This window comes from Pelophylax lessonae (assembly GCF_965119305.1).
Source record: "Pelophylax lessonae genome assembly, chromosome: 2".
Taxonomy (NCBI): Eukaryota; Metazoa; Chordata; class Amphibia; order Anura; family Ranidae; genus Pelophylax; species Pelophylax lessonae.
In genome coordinates this window covers 697,962,090-697,985,491 of record NC_138769.1, presented here as the reverse complement: position 1 = coordinate 697,985,491, position 23,402 = coordinate 697,962,090, and the positions used below count along the sequence as shown (strand labels likewise).

Below are 23,402 nucleotides of genomic sequence, written 5' to 3'. Positions count from 1 at the left end.
CGATTAGATCCTTCCTTCATTGAGTTTCTATATATACACTTCCTTTTGTTGTTGATTTTAATTGTGGTTTTTTCATTTTCTCCTATGAGTTAGGCCTACCAAACATTTACTGCTCCTGTTAGGATGCTGGGTAAACTTTTGTACTATCGTATTGCCTGTACGCACTCTTTTATCTTTGATTGCTTTTTGCTCTGTGCCGAGTATACCATTGCCCTTTTTGTTGTTTCTTTGTGTAATGCACCGTTGCAATTGTTCTCAATAAACTTTGTTTTAAAAGGAAAAAGGCTGCGAAAGCGGTTATGGCTGTGAACTTTGTGAATTGGGTCTTTAGTATTTAAGTCCCGTACACATGATCAGATCATCGAACGATCTGTCGTCCGTTTTTTGTGGCATGCTAGTCTGCTGTGGAAAGTGAAGAGGTTATTTTCATACGAATTTTCCCGTACGACAGAATTCTACTTCAGAAGTGATGTCATGTGTTGGATTGCTTTGTATGTGTTCTTTCGTCTCTGAGCATGCCTAGTCTTGCTCATAAGATTTTTCCCCATCGAAATCTGTACTAATGAGACGAAAATCGGATGTGTTTTGACAGAGGACAAAAATTTTATAGCCTGCACATCAGGATTTCGTCAGCCGAAAAGTCGGAGTCGGCTGTCGAAAGCACCATACCAACAATCCGAAAATCGGCAGATCGGTCGTCGGACGAATTTTCCCTTCCGAATTTCTTATCATGTGTGTGGGCCTTTACATGTGGGAGACCCAGCAAGGGTTTCTGGCAATTAAGTGTGGGAGGCAGCCCCACTGAAAGCAATGGGAGGTTGACGATCACCTGCAAATGGCCCCGATTAACTGTGAAAGGTGACAGCCTCCTATTGCATTAATGCAGCTGCCTTCAGCAGCTAATCAACAGGAATCCCTGCTGAAAGCTCACGTGTTATTACTAATAGTCCCTTTCGCAAATGTGAAAGGGACTTTAACCACTTTACCACTAGAGGATTTTGCTGTCTTACGTCTCGGCCACTTTTTTTAACGGACAATTGCGCGGTCGTGCGACGCTGTACCCAAACGAAATTTACGTCCTTTTTTTCCCATAAATAGAGCTTTCTTTTGGTGGTATTTGATCACCTGTGCGATTTTTACTTTTTGCGCTATAAACAAAAAAAAGAGCGTTTATTTTGAAAAAATAACAATATTTTTCACATTTTTTTATATGAAATTCCCCCCCAAAAAAAATGTAAAAATCAAATTTTTTAAAAATTTTTGCCCAATTTGTTTTCTGCTACCTATGTTTGGTAAAAAAAAAAAATCACAATAAGCGTATTTTGATTGGTTTGCGCAAAAGTTATTGCGTTTACTAACTAAGGGAAAGATTTCTGTCATTTTTGGTGTTTTTTTTTTTAACGCGTAATGGCGGCGATCTGCGTTTTTTTTTTTTTTTTGCGGGACTGCGACATTGCGGCGGACAGATCGGACCCTTGACTGACATTTTTGACACTTTTGGGGGTACCAGTGACATTACTACAGTAATCAGTGCTATAAATATGCACTGTTACTGTAAAAATGACACTGGCAGGGAAGGGGTTAATTTTATTGGAGAGGGAGGGGTTAATGTATGCCTGGTGCTTACTGACGTGTGTGGGGGGAGGTGACTGTGTGATACAAGGACAGATCGAGGGTTCAACTATGCTGCACCCTGCAATCTGACCCTGCCTGTCACTTCAGAGATCCGCCCGCTTGTGTTTACACAGGCGGGCAGATCTCCACACTCGATTCCCCGATGATCGGGGAAGAGCAGCGGCGATCGCCGCTGCTCCTCCCCTGGCCCGACTCCCGCTGTGACTGAATGCAGCGGGAGCGAGCCTCCGGCGGCGCGCGCGCGCCGCCGAGAAAGGGGAGTGTCTGACGACATAGGTCTACGTCGTCAGATGATAACGAACCACTTTGCCGCAGTAGGCTCAACGTGAGCAGACGGCAAGTGGTTAAAGTGGATGTAAATCCTCACATATACTCAGTGAAGTGAACAGCCTCAGATGATACACAGAGATGAAACAAACCCTCCTACATAAGATTTACTTGTACACCTGTGGTCTTCAATTGTCTACACTCTTTAGAAAGTGCAGATTGTGTTCTTGTTTCCTCATTCAGCAGTAGGTGTGGAGTCTGGTCTTACACTGTGTGTGAGCTAAATGGAGGAAAGGCACACCCCTCCCCCCCCCCCCCCCCCCCTCAACATAGGCAGAGGAAGGAAGAAACATGCAGAGACATGCAGTCTAAATAGACAAGCTCTCCGATGATCTACCTCGAAGTTCTCTCTCCGACAAATACCCAGCTGCTATAATCTCATGTGTTGGTAAACTTGTCAGAAGTTATCATGCAGACAACAGAGGAACAGAGCAGCAGAAAGAGCTGGCACTTAGAGCTTTTGTGAGAGATGAGTAAACACTACAGAAATATCTGCTTAGGTCAGATTTCATGAATTGGGTTTACAACCATTTTAATGTAAAAGAGTCTGATATAGGAAGCAGGGCTGGAATGGAGGGGAGACAGAAGGTGAGAGCAGCGAGTAAAAGGGCTTATTCTTAATAGCAGCATTTGCGTGCATTGCCTTATGTCCTAATAGTTCAGTTCACATCAATGCACTGCATTGGTGTGTGCTTATAGAAAAAGATATGACCTGTTACATTTTCCCATAATGAATTGCACTGCATTATAACACGTTGCAACCCATAGAGTTTGAAAACAATTTTTAAAAAATGCACTTTTAACCACTTCCCGACCACCCGCCACAGATTTACTGCGGCAGGGTGGCTCTCCTGCACGAACCAATGTAGGTCTATGTCGGTCACGCGCGGGAGGCTAGGGGGCGAGCGCGCACCACCGGCGGCGCGCTCCCGCCCCCACTCGGCAGCGGGGAAGCCGATGCACGGGTGAGGCAGCTCTGATTGCCGCCTGACACCCGCGATCGCTCCCCGCTGAGAGAGAAGGACTGTCGGCTGTTGTAAACACAGCCGACCAACCTTCTCCCTGCAATGACCATACAGCCCATGTGATCCTTCTATACAGGATCACATGTCTCTATGGTCATTTCACAAGCCAAGCCCCCCACTGTTAAAATAAATCCCCTAGGCTCACATTTAACCCCTTGATCACCCACAGGGTTACCCCCTTCCCTGCCAGTGTCATTATTACAGTAACAGTGCATATTTTTAGCACTGATTACTGTAGTAATGTCACTGGTCCCCCCAAAAGTGTCAAAAATGTCAGTTCTGATCTGTCCGCCGCAATGTCGCAGTCCCGCAAAAAAATCGCAGACTAGTAAAAAATAAAAAAAACAAAAACAATAAAAATGACAAATCTTTCCCGTAGTTCGTACACGCGATAACTTTTGCGCAAACCAATCAAAATACGCTTATTGTGATTTTTTTTAACAAAAAAAAAAATGTAGCAGAAAACAAATTGGCCTAAAATGTTAAAAAATGTTGATTTTTAAATTTTTTTTTTTTTTAATGTCATATAGCAGAATGTGAAAAATATTGTTTTTTTTTTTCCAAAATTGTGGCTCTTTTTGTTTATAGCGCAAAAAATAAAAATTGCACAGGTGATCAAATACCGCCAAAAGAAAGCTCTGTTTGTGGGAAAAAGGACATCAATTTTATTTATTTATTTCTGAACGGATGCCCCATGCATCCTTATGGGGCATCGGATGTCAGCGGAGACATGACCGCCGACATCCGATCTGTCAAATCCGGACGGATGGAAACCCTATTTTCCATCTGTCTGGAGGATCGGATCGGATGAGAACGGACAGATGGTCCATTCTCATCAGATTCCCCCATAGAGAAGAATGAGGACCTGACAGCTCTGTCTCCGCACACAGCATGGAGACAGAGCTGCCATCCGCCTGCTCAGCGGGGGATCGGCGGATCGATCCCCCGCTGAGAAAAACGGAGTCCGCCGACGGACTACCGTGTGTGAAAGGGGCCTTACACACAAATTGACTCAGTGGTGACACAGGCAGCAGTAAAAATCCAATAGAAATTCCAAGCCTATGTAGTAGTGTACCGTATTCCAAGTCCCAATTCCATTCTCAATCCAAAACTTTTTTTCTTTAAGTTTTGGCTGGCATTATCCTTTAACAGGTTATTAATATCAAATTCTAAGTATGTAGAATGACCCCACAAAAGGCTAAAATGTCTGCTTGGGCTGACCATTCCCTCCTATGCACATGCAGTAGTAGAAAACCACCGACTACCCCTGAATGTGAAAATATAAAAAGAAGGGAAATGGAGCTTAATAACAGGAAGGGCTGAGATCAGGAACCATTCCAGATTCCTGAGCAAACAATCCTGTACAGCCATCAAGATAAAATGTTTTATGTTTATTTGATTTTATAAGACAGGAGTCATAATTCATTTTATGGATCTAAAGAGATGTGGTGGTTTAATATATACTGTATTTGTCCCCTCAAGTGACTGTAAACTCTTTTTTAAAAAAAAAACAAACATGTTGTACTTCCCTCCTCCGTGCAGTTGGTTTTGCACAGGGCAACCTGGATCCTCTTCTTCTCGGGTACCTCACCTCTGCTACTGGCCCCTCCCTCCAATTGAGTGCCCCCACAGCAAGCAGCTTGCTATGGGGGCACCCGAGCCGAACTGCAGCTCTGTGTGTCTATTCAGCCCCGCCCCTTCCCTCTCCTGATAGGCTAACTGACTAATTGACAGCCACGGGAGTCAATAGCGCCACTGCTGTGTCCCAGCCAGTCAGGAGGGAGAGTCCCGGATGGCCAAGGGACTCATGGACGTTGCTGGACAGAGAAGGACCTCAGGTAAGTATTAGGGGGTGTGCTGGGGAGGGTCCTACACCCAGAAGGTTTTTATCTTAAAGCGGAGTTCCGGCAACAAAATCGACATAATCGATTTTGGGCCATCCGCTTGCTTTTGGTCACCTTCAAAAGAAATGGATAGTTACGATTTTTTTTTTGTTTACTAACCTTGTTATTAAAGAAAAATATACTCACCTTTCTTCCACTCCCTCCCTCTGCGGCCGCGGCCCGCGCCGTCACTTCCTCTTTGCATTGATTCCTGGGAGCTGAGCGTCATCGCTCCCAGGAATCAATGCGCCTGCACTGGCCCCGCTCGTCACTTACGGTGTGGGCGCGTCATTCCCTGCTAAACAGCTTCTGGGCATGCCCAGAAGCTGTAGAGGGATGCTGCGCCCGCACCGGAAGTGACGAGCGGGGCCGGTGCAGGCGCATTCTGGGACAAGAAGACGCGGAAGAAGACACAGAAGGACGCGCTGGCTTCAGCTGCCCACATCCGAGATGGCAGCGCTGGAGAAAAAAATTTCAAAGTAAGTATTTCTTCTTGCAGGTAAGTGCGACCCAGGACAGTACAGAGGCTATCCATTGTGGAATGTACTAGCTCTGACCGTCCCGGGGGTATTTTTATTGAAAAAAAAATTTTGTGGCTGGAACTCCGCTTTAATACAAAGAATGCATGAAGATAAAAAAAACTATCTGACTTTACAACTCTTTAAAAAAGGTGTTCCATATTTATAAGATCTATGGTCACAGCATACACTTTTATTATATAACAGCAGCATTGCAATAGCAATACAAACAATAGTTATATTTAACAATCCAAGGTAGACAATGTGCGTTTGGTGCCATGTACATGCACTTGCACAGCTATCAAACAGGGTCTGTGTACGTGCAGCTGCGCCCCAATTAACATTAATGGGATTGCCTGCAAAGGGATGCATGGAACATCTATGCATCCCCATGTAGGCAAACACGTCTCTTGTACAGGCGTATGCTGTAGTACGCCCATGTGAACAATGCCTAAGGATTCTTAATGCAGTTAGTAAATCAGCCTCAAAGAGTCAGAGGCAAGTCGCTTTTAACAGGAATAGCATTGCATTTATCAGAGCACAGCTTAATTGATGACTGCTTTCTCTGAACTGTGATATATGGTGTGCCCAGAGATGTATAGTAACTAAGTAGAACTACTTCACTACTGTACTTAAGTACCGAAAGGCGGTATCTGTACTTTCCTAGAGTAGAATTTTTTTCTCCTACTTCCACTTTTACTTCACTACATTTTTTTGAGGATTTCAATACTTCTATAATTTTTTTTTTGTGCTTCATAGTTACTCGTTACTATTATAAAAATTCAGAACAGTAGATGGCAGGTTTCATGAAGCTCAAAACATGTGTATTATCAGCGCATACGAAAATAACTACTACTGTATGTATAAATAAAAGCTGCATTTTAAATAATAAAAAGCAATATGATGTTCAAACTTTTGACTTCTTTCTTTAATAACTACATAACACAGTACTTGTACTTTTACTTTCAGTACTTGAGTAACAATTTTTTTTTCAAAACTACTGGTACTTTTACTTTCAGTACTTGAGTAGCAAAATTTTTTAAAAAAACTACTTGCAATACTTAAGTACAAAAAATGTTTTTAAATACTTTAGTACTTCTACTCAAGTCACTTTTTGATTGAGCACTTCCACTTCTACTCAAGTCACTTTTTGATCAAGCACTTGTACTTTTACTCAAGTATGGGTTTTGAGTACTTTATACAACTCTGGGTGTACCCTCTCTGTATTATTCTTCCTCTACTTCTATGGTTCCACATGGGCCTTAGATAGAAGACTGACTAATGGCATCATACAAAATCTTCCACTGACTATTATACAAACTAATACTACAATGTATCCCCATTTAGGCACAGGAGATGATGCACCACTCAACCCAAAGACACCTCTAGAAGCTCTGTGAAAGCTTATTAGATGTACAGTACTGTGCAAAAGTTTTAGGCAGGTGTGGAAAAATGCTGTAAATTGAGAATACGTCCAGGCATAGGTGTGCGCAGCCTATTGCATTAGGGTGCGCACCCCAAAGCTCAAACATACATGCATGCGTGTGTATGTATATGTACTGACTACTTTCTGCTCAGCCTAGCTTACCTTCCCCTGGTAAGCAGAAATCCATCCTACACTGCAGGCTGTGTTTACTCCCTCTCCTGCCCGCTCCAGCTGCTGGCACCTCCTGTTGTAAATCCCATTGGCTAAGAAGGCAGCAGACATGTGAAGCAACTATAGCCTTAATATTTTTACAAACACTGCATGGTTGGCAACCCTGGTGATTAGGGTGTGCCCAGGCACACCTGGCACACCCCCTGCGCACACCTATGCGTCCAGGCATAGAAGTGTTAATAGTTTATTTTTTATTAATTAACAAAATGGAAAGTAAATAAACAGAAAAGAAATCCAAAACTATTCAATATTTGGCGTGACCGCCCTTTTCTTTCAAAACACCATCACTACTTCTAGGTAGACTTCCACACAGTTTTTGAAGGAACTCGGCGGGTGGGTTGTTCCAAACATCTTGTAGAACTAAACACCTCCTCTGTGGATGTAGTCTGCCTCATTCCTTCTGTCTCTGCAAGTAATCCCAGGTAGACTCCATGATGTTAAGATCTGGGCTCCGTAAGGGCCAAACCACCACTTCTAGGACTTTTTACACGGAATATAATTCTTCTTTTTCTTTTTAAACGTTTTTTTATTGAAGGCAAAATAAACATGGTACAGCAATATGCAGTGAAAGTATTAGGTGCATGCCTAGATAAAACAAGGTACATTGAGATACAAGACTGCTGTATATAACATACAAACAACATTTAGCAAATGCAATACATATATGGGAGCGACCCGGCGTCCCGTCTGGGATGTACGGAATATAATTCTTTTTGACATTAGCTGTATGTTTGGGGTCATTCTCCTACAGAACACTTTTGGGGCCATTCACATGCCTTCCTGATGGTATGGCCCGATGGATAAGTATCTGTCTGTATTTTTCAGCATTGAGGACACCATTGATCAGGCAACGTTGAGGACCGTAGGCATTGTGGTTGACCATGGAATCAATGCAGCAGATGAAAGAGACATCATGCTTACTTCCCTTTGGCACCTGAAAATGTCCACCAGTGCCATCAGCATAGAACTGGAAACCAGTGGGACCCAGGTACACCCATCTACTTTCCAGAGAATTCTGGCCAGTAGGGGTCTTCATGGAAGAATTGCAACCAAAATGCCATGCCTCCAATGTGGAAACAAGGCTAAGCGACTGAACTATGCATGAAAACACAGGAACTGGGGTTCCGAAAAATGTCAGCAGGTGCTCTAGACTGATGAGTCAAAATGTGAAATATTTGGCTGTAGCAGGAGGCAGTTTGTTGGAGGTCTGGAGAGCAGTACACTAAGGCTCCATTCACACCTGGGCGTTTTCAGCTCCAAAAACGCTCAAAAGAAACGCTTCCAAAACGCCCAACAAGTAAAACCCCATTAATTTAAATGGCCCCTGTTCACATCTGAGCGTTTTGCAAAACGCCTGTAGCTGAAAAAAGTACATGAGCTTCTTTTTGGGCTGATTACCAGCGTTTTTGATAGATGTCAATGAAAAACACCTGAAAAATCGCGGTAAAATCGCGGTAAAAATCGCGGTAAAAAACGCTACGCTCAAGTGTGAATGCAGCCTCAGAGTCTGCAGGCAACAGTGATCCATGGTGGAGGTTCCTTGCAAGTTTGTGGCTGTGCAAATAGAGTTGGAGATTTGGTCAGGATGAACGGTGTCCTCATTGCTGAGAAAAACAGGCAGATACTTATCCATCAAGCCATATCATCAGGGAGGCATGTGATTGGCCCCAAATTTAATCTGCAGCAGGACAACGACCCCAAACATGCAGCTAATGTCATTAAAGCGGTTGGATAACCGAAAAAAACAAAAAACAAACATGCAACACAATGGCATAATGTGCTAGTATGCATTGCATACTTACCCTAGAACGAAGCCCCCGCAGCGGCGCCCTTCACCGCTGAGAGGGCTGACATATTCCCCCACAGTTTCTTCCGGGTTCACCAGCTCTGGCGCTGTGAGTGGCCAGAGCCGCGGTGACTTCACTCCCGGGCATGCGCACGGGAGCCCTCGGATCCAGCAAGAAGCTCTGAAACGATAGGTCAGACCTTCAGAGCGCATGCGCCACCGACATCAGTAGCTGCATGCAGGGTGAATATCTCCTAAACTGTACACGTTTAGAAGATATTAATTTTACCTACAGGTAAGCCTTATTATAGGCCTTATTATAGGCTTACCTGTAGATAAAAATAGAGTGGGGTATACAACCGCTTTAAGAAATATTTTCAGCGTAAAGAAGGACAAGGAGTCCTGGAAGTGACTGGATGGGCACACAGAGCCCTGATCTTACCATCATGGAGTCTGTCTGGGATTATATCCATGAAGAGACAGAAGGATATGAGGCAGTCTACATCCACAGAAGATCTGTGGTTACTTCTCCAAGATGTTTGGAACAACCTACCTGCCGAGTTCCTTCAAAAACTGTGTGCAAGTCTACCTAGAAGAATTGATGCCGTTTTGAAAGCAAAGGGCGGTCACACCAAATATTTATTTGATTTCTCTCCTGTTCATTTACTCACTTGAAGTCATTACTGGGCTTCAATGCCTAGCTATGCAAATCAGGAAGATCATGGCTTGGCTGGGAGGGACTGGCAGAACCCTCAGCCATGATGCATGCAGTGGGCTGGCTCTTGAAAGGAGTTCTGCAAATATCAATATACCTTGATGGATATCAGTTGGTAAGATTAGGAGTTCCTAGGCAGGCTATAGTTGCACACACAGCGGAGACAGAGATGTCATCTGCCTGCTCAGCAGGGATCAGCAGATCGATACCCGCTAAGAAAGACGGGAGTCCATCAGCGGAACGGAAAGGTCTGAAAGGGGCCTTCTGCTACATATTTTTTGTTAAAACAAATCCCAAAAAGCGTATATTGATTGGTTTGCGCAAAAGTTATAGCGTCTACAAACTAGCATCTTATAGCAGGACTGTGATATTGCGGCGGACATTCTGACACTTGACACTTTTTGGGGACCAGTGACACTAATACAGTGATCAGTGCTAAAAATATGCACTGGTACTGTACTAATGACACTGGCTGGGAAGAGGTTAACATCAGGGGCGATCAAAGGGTTAACTGTGTGCCTAACCACTGCTTATATGCACTGCGTAAGATGCCTTTACTAGGGAAAGACATAGATCCTAGTCCCTGCTTTGCAGAGACACAGGATCAATGATAGAGATAGAGATGATGATAGAGAAAGAGATAGAGATGATGATAGAGAAAGAGATAGAGATGATGATAGAGAAAGAGATAGAGATGATGATAGAGATAATGCTAGAGATACACACACACACACACACACACACACACACATATATATATATATACACACACACACACATACACATACATACAGTGAAACCTTGGTTTACGAGTACCTTTGTTTACGAGCATTTTGAAAGACGAGCAACAATTTTTTTTAAAATCTGTCTTGATATACGAGCAGTTTTATACACTAAAAGCATGCCATCCCCTCTGTTAGTGCACTCTGTTACATACTATTATGTGTCCCAGTGCTTGTACTGTATATAAAGATGCTGATTTCTACTGTTTCAGAGTGTCTCCCTACATTTACTTGACTGTTCGTCTCTCTGCTCTACCCGGCGGGAGGGGCCGATCACTCCTGCTGACGTCATCTGGGGAGGAGAGAAGCAGAGGGCTGAGAGGAGTCACACAGCAGCCAGTCACGCTCTAATACAGTATAAATCGGCATCTGTTATATACAATACAGACACAGGGACACAATGTTATTTAACAGAGGAGATGGCATACTTATACTGTACAGTAATGTACTTTATATATAATACAGCATATCTTTATTTATACCATTAACCCTCCTCTTATGTTAGGGTCAGAACCGACCCGTTTTCAGGTTTTGAATGTCTATAAGTATCACATAAATTTGTTTATTGCATCAAGATTTTTTTACTTTGTCAGGAACCTCTATTTAAACAATGTAATAGAAAAATAATCCTTTTCACTAAATTATAAAATACTGTGGTGAAAATTAAGACGTTCATGGTGTTAGGGTCAATTCTGACCCAGTTATAATATAGGATTATAGGACACTAATAAGTGCCAAAACTGAAATCATAAACACTCTCTCTGCTTAGTAACAGTGACAGCCAATCCCCTCTCAACCCTGTGAGCTGTAGTTAGGGAGGGGCCTATCTCTTTTCCTGCTTGTCTGCTTCTCTAAATAAAGTAAAGAAACATAGGACCAATACATTTCAGAGTTGCTGGTTTATTTTACCATTTTTAAATTTGAAAATGAGAGGTATGCTATCAAAAGAAAGGTCTAAGGGGTCACACCAAAAATATTAAAACCAATCTTTTCAAGGATAAAGAAGCCTAACAAGGTAACCAAGAGGTAAGAAACAAATTTGATAATAAATAATTATTCAGAGGGTATTTTATGGCTGATTTAAAACACGGGTCAAAACCGACCCTAAACATCATGGATAGTAACGGAATTCTAACATAAGAGGAGGGTCAAATACTTGTGAAACGAATCATCTGAGTTTCAATGCTTTCTTATGGGAAAACTTGCTTTGATATACAGTCAGGTCCATAAATATTGGGACATCGACGCAATTCTAATCTTTTTGGCTCTATACGCCACCACAATGGATTTGAAATGAAACAAGATGTTCTTTAACTGCAGACTTTCAGCTTTAATTTGAGGGTATTTACATCCAAATCAGTTGAACGGTGTAGGAATTACAGCAGTTTGTATATGTGCCTCCCACTTTTTAAAGGGACCAAAAGTAATGGGACAGATTAACAATCATAAATCAAACTTTCACTTTTTAGTACTTGGTTGCAAATCCTTTGCAGTCAAATACTGCCTGAAGTCTGGAACACATAGACATCACCAGACGCTGGGTTTCATCCCTGGTGATGCTCTGCCAGGCCTCTACTGCAACTGTCTTCAGTTCCTGCTTGTTCTTGGGGCATTTTCCCTTCAGTTTTGTCTTCAGCAAGTGAAATGCATGCTCAATCGGATTCAGGTGATTGACTTGGCCATTGCATAACATTCCACTTCTTTGCCTTAAAAAACGATTTGGTTGCTTTCTCAGTATGTTTTGGGTCATTGTCCATCTGCACTGTGAAGCACCGTCCAATGAGTTCTGAAGCATTTGGCTGAATATGAGCAGATAATATTGCCCGAAACACTTCAGAATTCATCCTGCTGCTTTTGTCAGCAGTCACATAATCAATAAATACAAGAGAACCAGTTCCATTGGCAGCCATACATGCCCACACCATGACACTACCACCACCATGCTTCACTGATGAGGTGGTATGCTTTGGATCATGAGCAGTTCCTTTCCTTCTCCATACTCTTCTCTTCCCATCACTCTGGTACAAGTTGATCTTGGTCTCATCTGTCCATAGGATGTTGTTCCAGAACTGTGAAGTCTTTTTTATATGTTGTTTGGCAAACTCTAATCTGGCCTTCCTGTTTTTGAGGCTCACCAATGGTTTACATCTTGTGGTGAACCCTCTGTATTCACTCTGGTGAAGTCTTCTCTTGATTGTTGACTTTGACACACATACACCTACCTCCTGGAGAGTGTTCTTGATCTGGCCAACTGTTGTGAAGGGTGTTTTCTTCACCAGGGAAAGATTCTTCGGTCATCCACCACAGTTGTTTTCCGTATTCTTCCGGGTCTTTTGGTGTTGCTGAGCTCACCGGTGCGTTCTTTCTTTTTAAGGATGTTCCAAACAGTTGATTTGGCCACACCTAATGTTTTTGCTTTCTCCCTGATTGGTTTGTTTGTTTTTTTTTTTTAACCTAATGATGGCTTGCTTCACTGATAGTGACAGCTCTTTGGATCTCATATTGAGAGTTGACAGCAACAGATTCCAAATGCAAATAGCACACTTTAAATGAACTCTGGACCTTTTATCTGCTCCTTGTAAATGGGATAATGAGGGAATAAAACACACATGGCCATTGAACAGCTGAGCAGCCAATTGTCCCATTACTTTTGGTCCCTTAAAAAGTGGAAGGCACATATACAAACTGTTGTAATTCCTACACCTTTCACCTGATTTGGATGTAAATACCCTCAAATTAAAGCTGAAAGTCTTCAGTTAAAGCACATCTTGTTTGTTTCATTTCAAATCCATTGTGGCGGTGTATAGAGCCAAAAGGATTAGAATTGTGTCGATGTCCCAATATTTATGGACCTGAGTGTACGAGTGTTTTGGATTACAAGCAAGCTGCTGGAACCAATTATACTCGCAAACCAAGGTTTCACTGTATGTATATATATATATATATATATATATATATATATATATACACACACACACACACATATACACACACATACAGAAACACACGTGTTTCGGCGCAGAGGTGACGCCCTGTAGCAGTAAAACCGCTATAGGGCGGACCTTAAGGGATTAAAAAAAATGATTAAAACCGTATTAAAACATTTTTTATAGTTATTTTACACACCTTGTACCAAATAAAGCCATGGACATAAAAAAAAAAAAAAAAAAAAGCACAACACACAACAATATAAACACTTATATAATATAAATCGAAGAGAAATTTCCGCGCTAGATGTGACAGAAAACCAAATGATTAAGAACAATAGTGAGCAGCTGGCACAAAATCAACTAACAGTGATTCAAAAAATACAATAAAAACTAAAAAGTGCAGCGCTGAAATCAGTATACAATTATATAGCTGAAAAGCTCATATAAAGAAAACAAAAAAGGAGAGGGGATAATGTCCAAATGAATAGTCCCAATATTAAGTGCAGAGATGTGAATCCACGTGCAAAATAACTTTCTTCCAGTGACACCAGGGAAAAGTGTAGGAAGGGGACACCCTTGTGCTCAGGTATAACAAGCAGCTTACCGAAATTCCGTGGCTGCTCAATTTAATGAGACAGCCTCTCCCAGCTAGTAGTAAACCAGTAGGTCAACCGATATCAAGCTCAGGTGCTTCGAAAGACTCCAAAAGCCGAAAGCCGTTTCCGGTGTGTTGTTAAACCGATCACATTAATATGTGGCACACTTGGAACTTCTCATATACTCCATTGAACGTAAAGCCATATGTAGAAAGAAACAGAGGCCCATAGAGTAATCCCGTAAACCAATAGGTAAATTTATTAAAAAAACTACTTACAATTTAAAAGACAAAAACAGGCATGTAGTATGTGCCGGTCATGGATCTAACCGCGGCGTCTCGCAAGTCTCCAGATCAGCATATGCAATCAGTATACAATTATATAGCTGAAAAGCTCATATAAAGAAAACAAAAAAGGAGAAGAAGTCCAGAAGAAGTCTTTCTTATGACGAAACGTTGGCGATCCCAGACATAAACGTCCACACACCCCCCAACGAAGCCGGCTGTTTATCCATATGCTGATCTGGAGACTTGCGAGACGCCGCGGTTAGATCCATGACCGGCACATACTACATGCCTGTTTTTGTCTTTTAAATTGTAAGTAGTTTTTTTAATAAATTTACCTATTGGTTTACGGGATTACGCTATGGGCCTCTGTTTCTTTCTACATATGGCTTTAATGTGATCGGTTTAACAACACACCGGAAACGGCTTTCGGCTTTTGGAGTCTTTCGAAGCACCTGAGCTTGATATCGGTTGACCTACTGGTTTACTACTAGCTGGGAGAGGCTGTCTCATTAAATTGAGCAGCCACGGAATTTCGGTAAGCTGCTTGTTATACCTGAGCACAAGGGTGTCCCCTTCCTACACTTTTCCCTGGTGTCACTGGGAGAAAGTTATTTTGCACGTGGATTCACATCTCTGCACTTAATATTGGGACTATTCATTTGGACATTATCCCCTCTCCTTTTTTGTTTTCTTTATATGAGCTTTTCAGCTATATAATTGTATACTGATTTCAGCGCTGCACTTTTTAGTTTTTATAATATAAACACTTATGCCGGTCATAGACAGAGCAATTTTATTTCCTGCAGTGTTGATTTGGGAATCCCTCCCGCGGAGCCTTTGTTTTCTCCAGGGGGGTAGCCATCCCTGCCAGATGAACAGTGATTATAACCGCTAGCAATAATCACATGTAAAATCCAGCAGGCTGGTTGTACCCAAGTTGATTAATCAACTTGGGTACATTAAGCCTGCCAATACATGATTTGAACCGTCTATTGCCAGCTTTAGATAGGCAGATTAGGTGGTCAGTGTTATTGTCAAGTTAATTGATGCCACTAAATTTGTTGTGGACATCTAGGTGTCAATGACCTCTGGTCATGAAGGGGTTAAGCAATAATACCTGTGCTCAGGGACATGTTTCAAGCTGTAAACAGGATGCTGTGAGAATCCGCCATGTTCCACCTTCAGATCTCTCTCTGGACACAAACCCTGGAAAGCAAGATGAGGGGGGAGCAAGAGTGAAAGTGAATTCCTGGATGGGATCTACGTGGAAATTAACAGGCTGGAAAATAGCCAGCGAGCAGGAGAGAACAATAGACAGGAAGGTCACATGGTGAGCAGGACAGACCTGAATTGACAGCGATATAAACAAACCAATATGGTCTGTGGCCCATGTACTAAGTGTTGCTCCATCATTCACACAAGAATAACTAAATGGGTTCAAGCGTACTCTGGAATGAACAGGAAGTTATAGCCGGAGTTATTTAAAAATGAAGTTTAAGTATGGCAATTTTTTTTTTTTAAACACAGTTACATTGATACAGCTTGGACCAATATAAATAAGTATTTGCCATACCTCTGGGATCCCGCTGGTATTACAACAGTCTCCAGTAGCTTTCAGGTCCCATGCTGAGTGGCTGCTTCAGTAAAAATAGTAGGTCACCTGTCACCATTCGGAGAACACTCTTTAGGTATTACAAAGAGTCCATTGATTGGACAAGGTGCCTTTCCACATCGTCCAAACAGAGAAAGCTTTGCATTCATTGACAAAATACAAACTATATTCCTGAATGGCACCTGTGCTGAGCGAGTGACCTCCTGATTTTACTATGCAGATGACCAGGATAGCATCTGCATAGTAAGAAGTACCGTACTAGCGGTGCTTACTACAGTGATTTCCAGCTTCCATGGGGATCCTACAGGCATGGCACTTACCAAGCTGTACCAATTTAACCATGCAAAAAAATATCTAACCTCAGTCTTAAAGTAGCTAGAAGCCCTAAATGCTAAAGCAAACAATACACATTTTTCCACCCCATAATGCTTTAACCTTTGTAGCACCCTCCTAGGTAGGTGCTAGTGAGAGAGTATAGTTTTGGCTCTGTCTGCCTATCAGAGGAGCAGCAGGTAAATCTATATTGCATTCTGCTTATCAGAACGCAGGATCTGTGAGTTAGGTCTGCTCATGGTGCTCAGTGTGTGATTCATCTGGTCTAGGGAGTGTTTCACACTTGTCCAATAGGGAGGCATATTGGACAATGGAGGAAATCTGACCAGAGTAAAAATACCATACCAGGTAGTTCCAGTGCGGTGAAAACCAGTGAAAGGCTGCTGGGACTGTTCAGCGATCAAGGAACAAGGACGCTGAAAGGTGGATGTTGCCTAGGGAACCATGAGCAGACGGGAGCCAACGCCAGACCTGCCGGCGCCCCAACGTGACGTGGATCTCTATAATAAGACTTATCTGTAGGTGAAATTAAACCTCCTAAACTTGCACGGTTTAGGAGATATTCACCCTGCATGCAGCCGCTGACACCAGCGGCGCATGCACTCTGAAGGTCCGGTGTAACGTGAGAATTACCTACCCTCGTCACTTCCGGCCAGGAACAGCTGAGCAGCGCAGCAGTGCGCATGCTCACAGCCCCGGATACCGAATGGAATAGCTGAGGAGCTGAGTAGTGCGCATGCGCACTAGTATGCAGAGATCACGGTGTACCGTGAAAAAAAACCTACCCACGCGGCGGTTACATAAAACAGCTGTGCTGCGATACGAGTAATCTCCGCTCCTGTCCCTATCACTTCCCTGATCTTGGCTAGTAAATATAAAAGCGGATCTCGGCTCCGTGATTTATGTTTTCATACACCCGCCGCCGCTTTTATATTTACTAGCCCAGATCAGGGAAGTGACAGGGACAGGAGCGGAGATGACTTGTATTGCAGCACAGCTGTTTTAATGTAACCGCTGCATTACATACAGTGCCGTGCAACCGGAAGTGACGAGGGTAGGTTTTTCTCACGGGTAGGTAATTCTCACGGAACACCGGTGTATCTTGCTGGACCTTCAGAGCTCCTTGTTGGCACCTTGCCAGAAAGTGAACTCCCACGCATGCGTAATTGCGGTTCCGACCACTCACAGCGGCAGAGCCGCCGAACCCGGAAGAAATACCGATGGAACATGTCAGCTCCCTCAGCTGTGTCTGGGCGACCATGTGGGGCTTTGTTCTAAGGTAAGTATTTCATAATGTGCTAGTATGTGATTCTTTTTTATTTATTTTTTTTTCTTTACACAGGGGATACAACTGCTTTAAAGAGATCCTGTCGCCTCCTTGAAAATTCCTGATCAGACAAGGGGCTTATAAATGACACAATCTCCCCCTGTTCAATCATTGAACACCTTGTATACAATAAAAGAGGTTTTCTGACCCGCTGGGATTGCAGAGCTCCAGTCCCGATCATTGACCATCAGAGGCTGCATGTAAACAGCTTTTTTCAAGAATGAAGCAGCAGCCACCAGTGGGGCAAACATCATTAGAGGTACCAAATGAATGTCCATGGGGCAAACATCATTAGAGGTACCAATTGAATATCCATGAGGCAAACATCATTAGGAGGTACCAATTGAATGTCCATGGGGCAAACATCATTAGAGGTACCAATTGAATATCCATGGGGCAAACATCATTAGAGGTACCAATTGAATATCCATGGGGCAAACATCATTAGAGGTACCAATTGAATGTCCATGGGGCAAACATCATTAGAGGTACCAATTGAATGTCCATGGGGCAAATATCATTAGAGGTACCAATTGAATGTCCTTGGAGCAAACATCATTAGAGGTACCAATTGAATATCCATGGGGCAAACATCATTAGAGGTACCAATTGAATATCCATGTGGCAAACATCATTAGAGGTACCAATTGAATGTCCATGGGGCAAACATCATTAGAGGTACCAATTGAATATCCATGGGGCAAACATCATTAGAGGTACCAATTGAATGTCCATGGGGCAAATATCATTAGAGGTACCAATTGAATGTCCTTGGAGCAAACATCATTAGAGGTACCAATTGAATGTCCTTGGAGCAAACATCATTAGAGGTACCAATTGAATATCCATGGGGCAAACATCATTAGAGGTACCAATTGAATATCCATGGGGCAAACATCATTAGAGACACCAATTGAATGTCCATGGGGCAAACATCATTAGAGGTACCAATTGAATATCCATGGAGCAAGCATCATTAGAGGTACCAATTGAATATCCATGGGGCAAACATCATTAGAGGTACCAATTAAATATCCATGGGGCAAACATCATTAGAGGTACCAATTGAATGTACATGGGGCAAACATTATTAGAGGTACCAATTGAATGTCCATGGGGCAAACATCATTAGAGGTACCAATTGAATGTCCATGGGGCAAACATCATTAGAGGTACCAATTGAATGTCCATGGGGCAAACATCATTAGAGGTACCAATTGAATGTCCATGGGGCAAACATCATTAGAGGTACCAATTGAATGTCCATGGGGCAAACATCATTAGAGGTACCAATTGAATGTCCATGGGGCAAACATCATTAGAGGTACCAATTGAATGTCCATGGGGCAAACATCATTAGAGGTACCAATTGAATGTCCATGGGGCAAACATCATTAGAGGTACCAATTGAATATCCATGGGGCAAACATCATTAGAGGTACCAATTAAATATCCATGGGGCAAACATCATTAGAGGTACCAATTGAATGTACATGGGGCAAACATCATTAGAGGTACCAATTGAATATCCATGGGGCAAACATCATTAGAGGTACCAATTGAATATCCATGGGGCAAACATCATTAGAGGTACCAATTGAATGTGCCAATAAAATTTTTGCCTACACTTTAGGATTAAATACCATTGCAAAAAGTTACTTAGTGGCTGATAGACAACACGTTATTGGTTTGGGTCCAGGCAGCTGAAAGGCCAGCAACTGCCAGGGCCCAGCGGATCGCTCACTTCTAACCTTCTAGCTTCAAGCTTCCTCATCATCAAAACCAAGTAAAGGTTGGAGGAGGGCAACTATAAATGTTTAATGCAGAATTAGAATTTTACTGGTTGGTGTAGGAGGAGGCAGCAAATGCATACAAACACAGAGAGAATGAACAAATGTCCCTGCTGGGACCTGAAGAAGGGACTCTACAAGGCCATGGTGCTGTTAAAAATGAAAATGTGCAACTTACCTGGTTTTCTTTTACTAGCAATTTTTGTGGAACAAGCAGCTGTAGGATTTCATTTGTTTTAGTGCCATCGTAGCCGGCTACACAAATACCTGCAAATGTGTGAGAACATAATAAACATTTAGCTATAATAGAAAAGTACTACGATGTACCCAAATTGTTTTTGGCGATATGTGGAGCGGCATGAGAAAATGCTCAAAAACGGCAAAAGGAGGTTAAAGGGTATGTACAGTATAGCCCCAAAAAATGTTCTGCTTTGGATAGAGTAGAAAAATATATAAAACCCTGGCCTGCATCCTGCTGGGAAGATTTCCCTGCCCAACCTGCCTTGGAGGTGCACCTCATGCACACATAGGAACTCTAAAATATCTGATTTTCATGGGCTTTCTCTCCCGGGACAATGATCTCCAGCACAAATATAGTGGTGAATCTTCCCAGAAGGGACACATACAATTTAAAACTTGACAGAGGGTCTAATCCTTTCCCACTCTATCCAAAATAAAAATTATTAAAAAAAAAAATGTATGCCTTTATATACACTTTAGAGGCCCATGCACACTAAAGTTATCAGTTTCAGGAGATAACATGTGTTATAGCAAAGGTTAAAGGGGTTGAAGATATTTTTCTTTAGCTTAATGCATTCTATGCAAGAAGTTAAAAAAAAACCTGTGTGCAGCAGCCCCCCTAATACTTACCTGAGCCCACACTCGATCCAGCGATGTCCAGGACTGCTCTCCTCATTGGCTAAGATACAGCAGCAGCACCACTGGCTCTTGCTGCTGTCAAAGTCAGTTAGCCAATGAGGAGACAGAGGGGGCAGGGGCGGGTCACGGCTTTGTGTGTGAATGGACACAGGGAACTGTGACTTGGGTTGGGTGCCCCCATAGGAAGCTGCTTGCTGTGGGGTCACTCAACAGGAGGGAGGAGCCAGGAGGACCGAAGAGGGACCCAAGAAGAGGAGGAACCAGGCAGCTCTGTGCAAAAGACACTTTTAAAGCATTGGGAAATATCGGTCTGTCTTTGGTCTCTCTGGTCCTGAGGAAGCCTTGTGCGAAACACGTTGACTTGCTGAGGACCCTTAGACCGTGCTCCATCAGAGACCCTAACATCATCTCCTGATACCAAGTATCGGCGTTCCCATATGGGAATATATTTCTACATATGTGTTTTTGTTTTGTCTGCTGTGTTTTTATATATGTCATAAATGGGAATTATTCCCGTATTATGTACTAGTTTTATAATAAAGTTACATTTTAGATACATTTTGTATTATATATAATCCTCCTCCTCCCATTGGCCTTGAAAGCCCCATCTTTTCTAAAGTCCCTCTGTACTTCTTCCTCCTCATTTTGGTCTGATCTATATAGCTGTATATAAAATGCACTATATATCTGTCAAAAAGTGTTTCCCAGTGCTAAACCTTTCATCCTATTTCAATTGCTGCATTTGTAAATTTGAAAAGACAATATAAAAGGAATAGTAGTGGGGAAAAAAAAAAAGCACTTGTGGGTTTACCTAATTTTTGTTTTTTAGAATTCCCCTCTAAGGGGGCGTCGCCTACGCTTATATACTTTTGCTACTAGGTGTCTCTCGTTCCCATCTCAAAAAGTTGGGAGGTATGGTATTACCCTCTGCTGTGGCAGTGCTGGTTTACAAATTAGGATGCATTGCCGCAACAGCGTCAATGGGCCCTCAATCTTTTACTGCCAGGGCCAGTCATGGAAGTCTATAGATTAAAACAAACGCTGCGGCTGTAAACTTGGTTTAAAATTATTCTGCAGGCTGTGCTATATAATATGGAAGGCATCCAAGTGGCTGTAGAGCTGCCCACTCACTTCTACAGACCCCAGAAGATGGGCTCCACCACCTCCCCAGGCTTCCTCCTGAATACCTGGGAACAAGGAAAAAATGGATTTTTGTAAAATCTTACCGTAAAATCCTTTTCTCTTAGCTCATTGACAGACGTAGTCCTCGGTGATACACCACCTTCGGGTTATGTTGCCTCCACAGGAGCAGGACTAGACAGGAAATTAAAAAGCTCTGGCCACACCCTAGGGGCAGTCCCAGAGGGCATATCCTCTCTCTCTCTGCCTCAGCAAATCAGTTATGTGAAAAAGCAGTCTTTAGAGATTTTAACCCAACCCAACTCAAAAAACAGAGGGGCGGGGACTACGTCTGTCAATGAGCTAAGAGAAAAGGATTTTACGGTAAGATTTTACAAAAATCCATTTTTCTCTATCGCTCATTGACAGACGTAGTCCTCGGTGATACACCACCTTCGGGACCAGGCCCGGACTGGGACAAAAAATAGGCCCGGGCAATTTAGGCTGAGCAGCCCATTTTTTTTTTTAACAAAATGACCAATGATGAACAACTACCGGTTTCTCTATGTTTTTTAGTTATATTTAGCCTGCACACCCATGCGATCCGATTCTGCAAATCGTGCCGCGTTTTGGAAACTGATTGCGGAGTGTCGTTAACCTTACATACACTCCGCAATCTGTTTGCATGGATGGGTTGCTATTTAGATGAAGTCTGCATTTAGTGTGAACCCAGGCTAAGAGATAACAGGTAATTTTAGGGTACATTAAAAATATATTACCCAATTTTTGGGTAAAATATAAAAGATGAGTTTGTGTCAAGTAAATAAATACCCAACATGTCAAACCTTAAGACTATGCATGCCCGAAAATGGCAACACATTTCAGTACCCTATATTTTCCATAGGCAAAGCTATTAAAGATCATAGAGGTCATCAGTTCAGAGTTACCATGAACAATGATCCTATAATTATTGCTCTCATTCCAGTGTGCAGGGTCATATATTACACGTGTAGTAAAATCAGGGTTTTTGTTCACAGGCGCCCCCAAAATTGGTATGTAGTTTCGTATGGTGGTGGTGGGGATAGGGATGACATCAGTGGCAGTGGGGATAGGGGTGACATCAGTGGCAGTGGTGGTGGGGATAGGGGTGACATCAGTGGCAGTGGGGATAGGGGTGACATCAGTAGCAGTGGTGGTGGGGATAGGGGTGACATCAGTGGCAGTGGGGATAGGGGTGACATCAGTGGCAGTGGTGGTGGGGATAGGGGTGACATCAGTGGCAGTGGTGGTGGGGATAGGGGTGACATCAGTGGCAGTGGGGATAGGGGTGACATCAGTGGCAGTGGTGGTGGGGATAGGGGTGACATCAGTGGTGGTGGGGATAGGGGTGACATCAGTGGCAGTGGTGGTGGGGATAGGGGTGACATCAGTGGCAGTGGTGGTGGGGATAGGGGTGACATCAGTGGCAGTGGTGGTGGGGATAGGGGTGACATCAGTGGCAGTGGTGGTGGGGATAGGGGTGACATCAGTGGTGGTTGGGATAGAGATAACATCGGTGTTGAGGATAGGTTTGACATCAGTGGGAGTGGTGGTAAGGATAGGGATAACATCAGTGGCAGTGGTGGTGGGGATAGGAATGACAATGTTCACTGCCACTGATGTCATCCCTATCCTCATCACCATTGCCACTGATGTCATCCTTATCCCCCCCATCACCACTTCCTCATGGGAGGGGTGGAGATCAGACAGAGGGATGGCCGTGGGAGAGATGGGATGAGGCAGAGCAGAGGGATGGCGGTGGGATGGATGGGATGAGGCAGAGCAGAGGGATTGAGGTGGGAGGGATGGGATGAGGCAGAGCAGAGGGATGGAGGTGGGATGGATGATGAGATGAGGCACAGCAGAGGGATGGATGATGGGATGAGGCACAGCAGAGGGGATGGATGATGGGATGAGGCACAGCAGAGGGGATGGATGGTGGGATGAGGCACAGCAGAGGGGATGGATGGTGGGATGAGGCACAGCAGAGGGGATGGATGGTGGGATGAGGCACAGCAGAGGGGATGGAGGTGGGATGGATGATGGGATGAGGCACAGCAGATGGGATGGAGGTGGGATGGATGATGGGATGAGGCAAAGCAGAGGGGATGGATGATGGGATGAGGCACAGCAGAGGGGATGGATGGTGGGATGAGGCACAG

At 43.3% G+C, this 23,402-nt stretch overlaps 1 protein-coding gene across 2 annotated transcripts in view; it reads right to left on the bottom strand.

Moving 5' to 3' along the window:
* Positions 1-23,402, bottom strand: part of WDR73 (WD repeat domain 73) — a 53,715-nt gene that overhangs the window by 19,337 nt on the left and 10,976 nt on the right. For both annotated transcript variants that reach the window (XM_082245427.1, XM_082245428.1), the window contains exons 3-4: positions 19,382-19,470; positions 15,259-15,347 (exon numbers count right to left, since the gene is read on the bottom strand). In XM_082245427.1, coding sequence (XP_082101553.1) covers positions 15,259-15,347; positions 19,382-19,470 — 178 coding nt within the window. The remainder of the gene's footprint in view (positions 1-15,258; positions 15,348-19,381; positions 19,471-23,402) is intronic.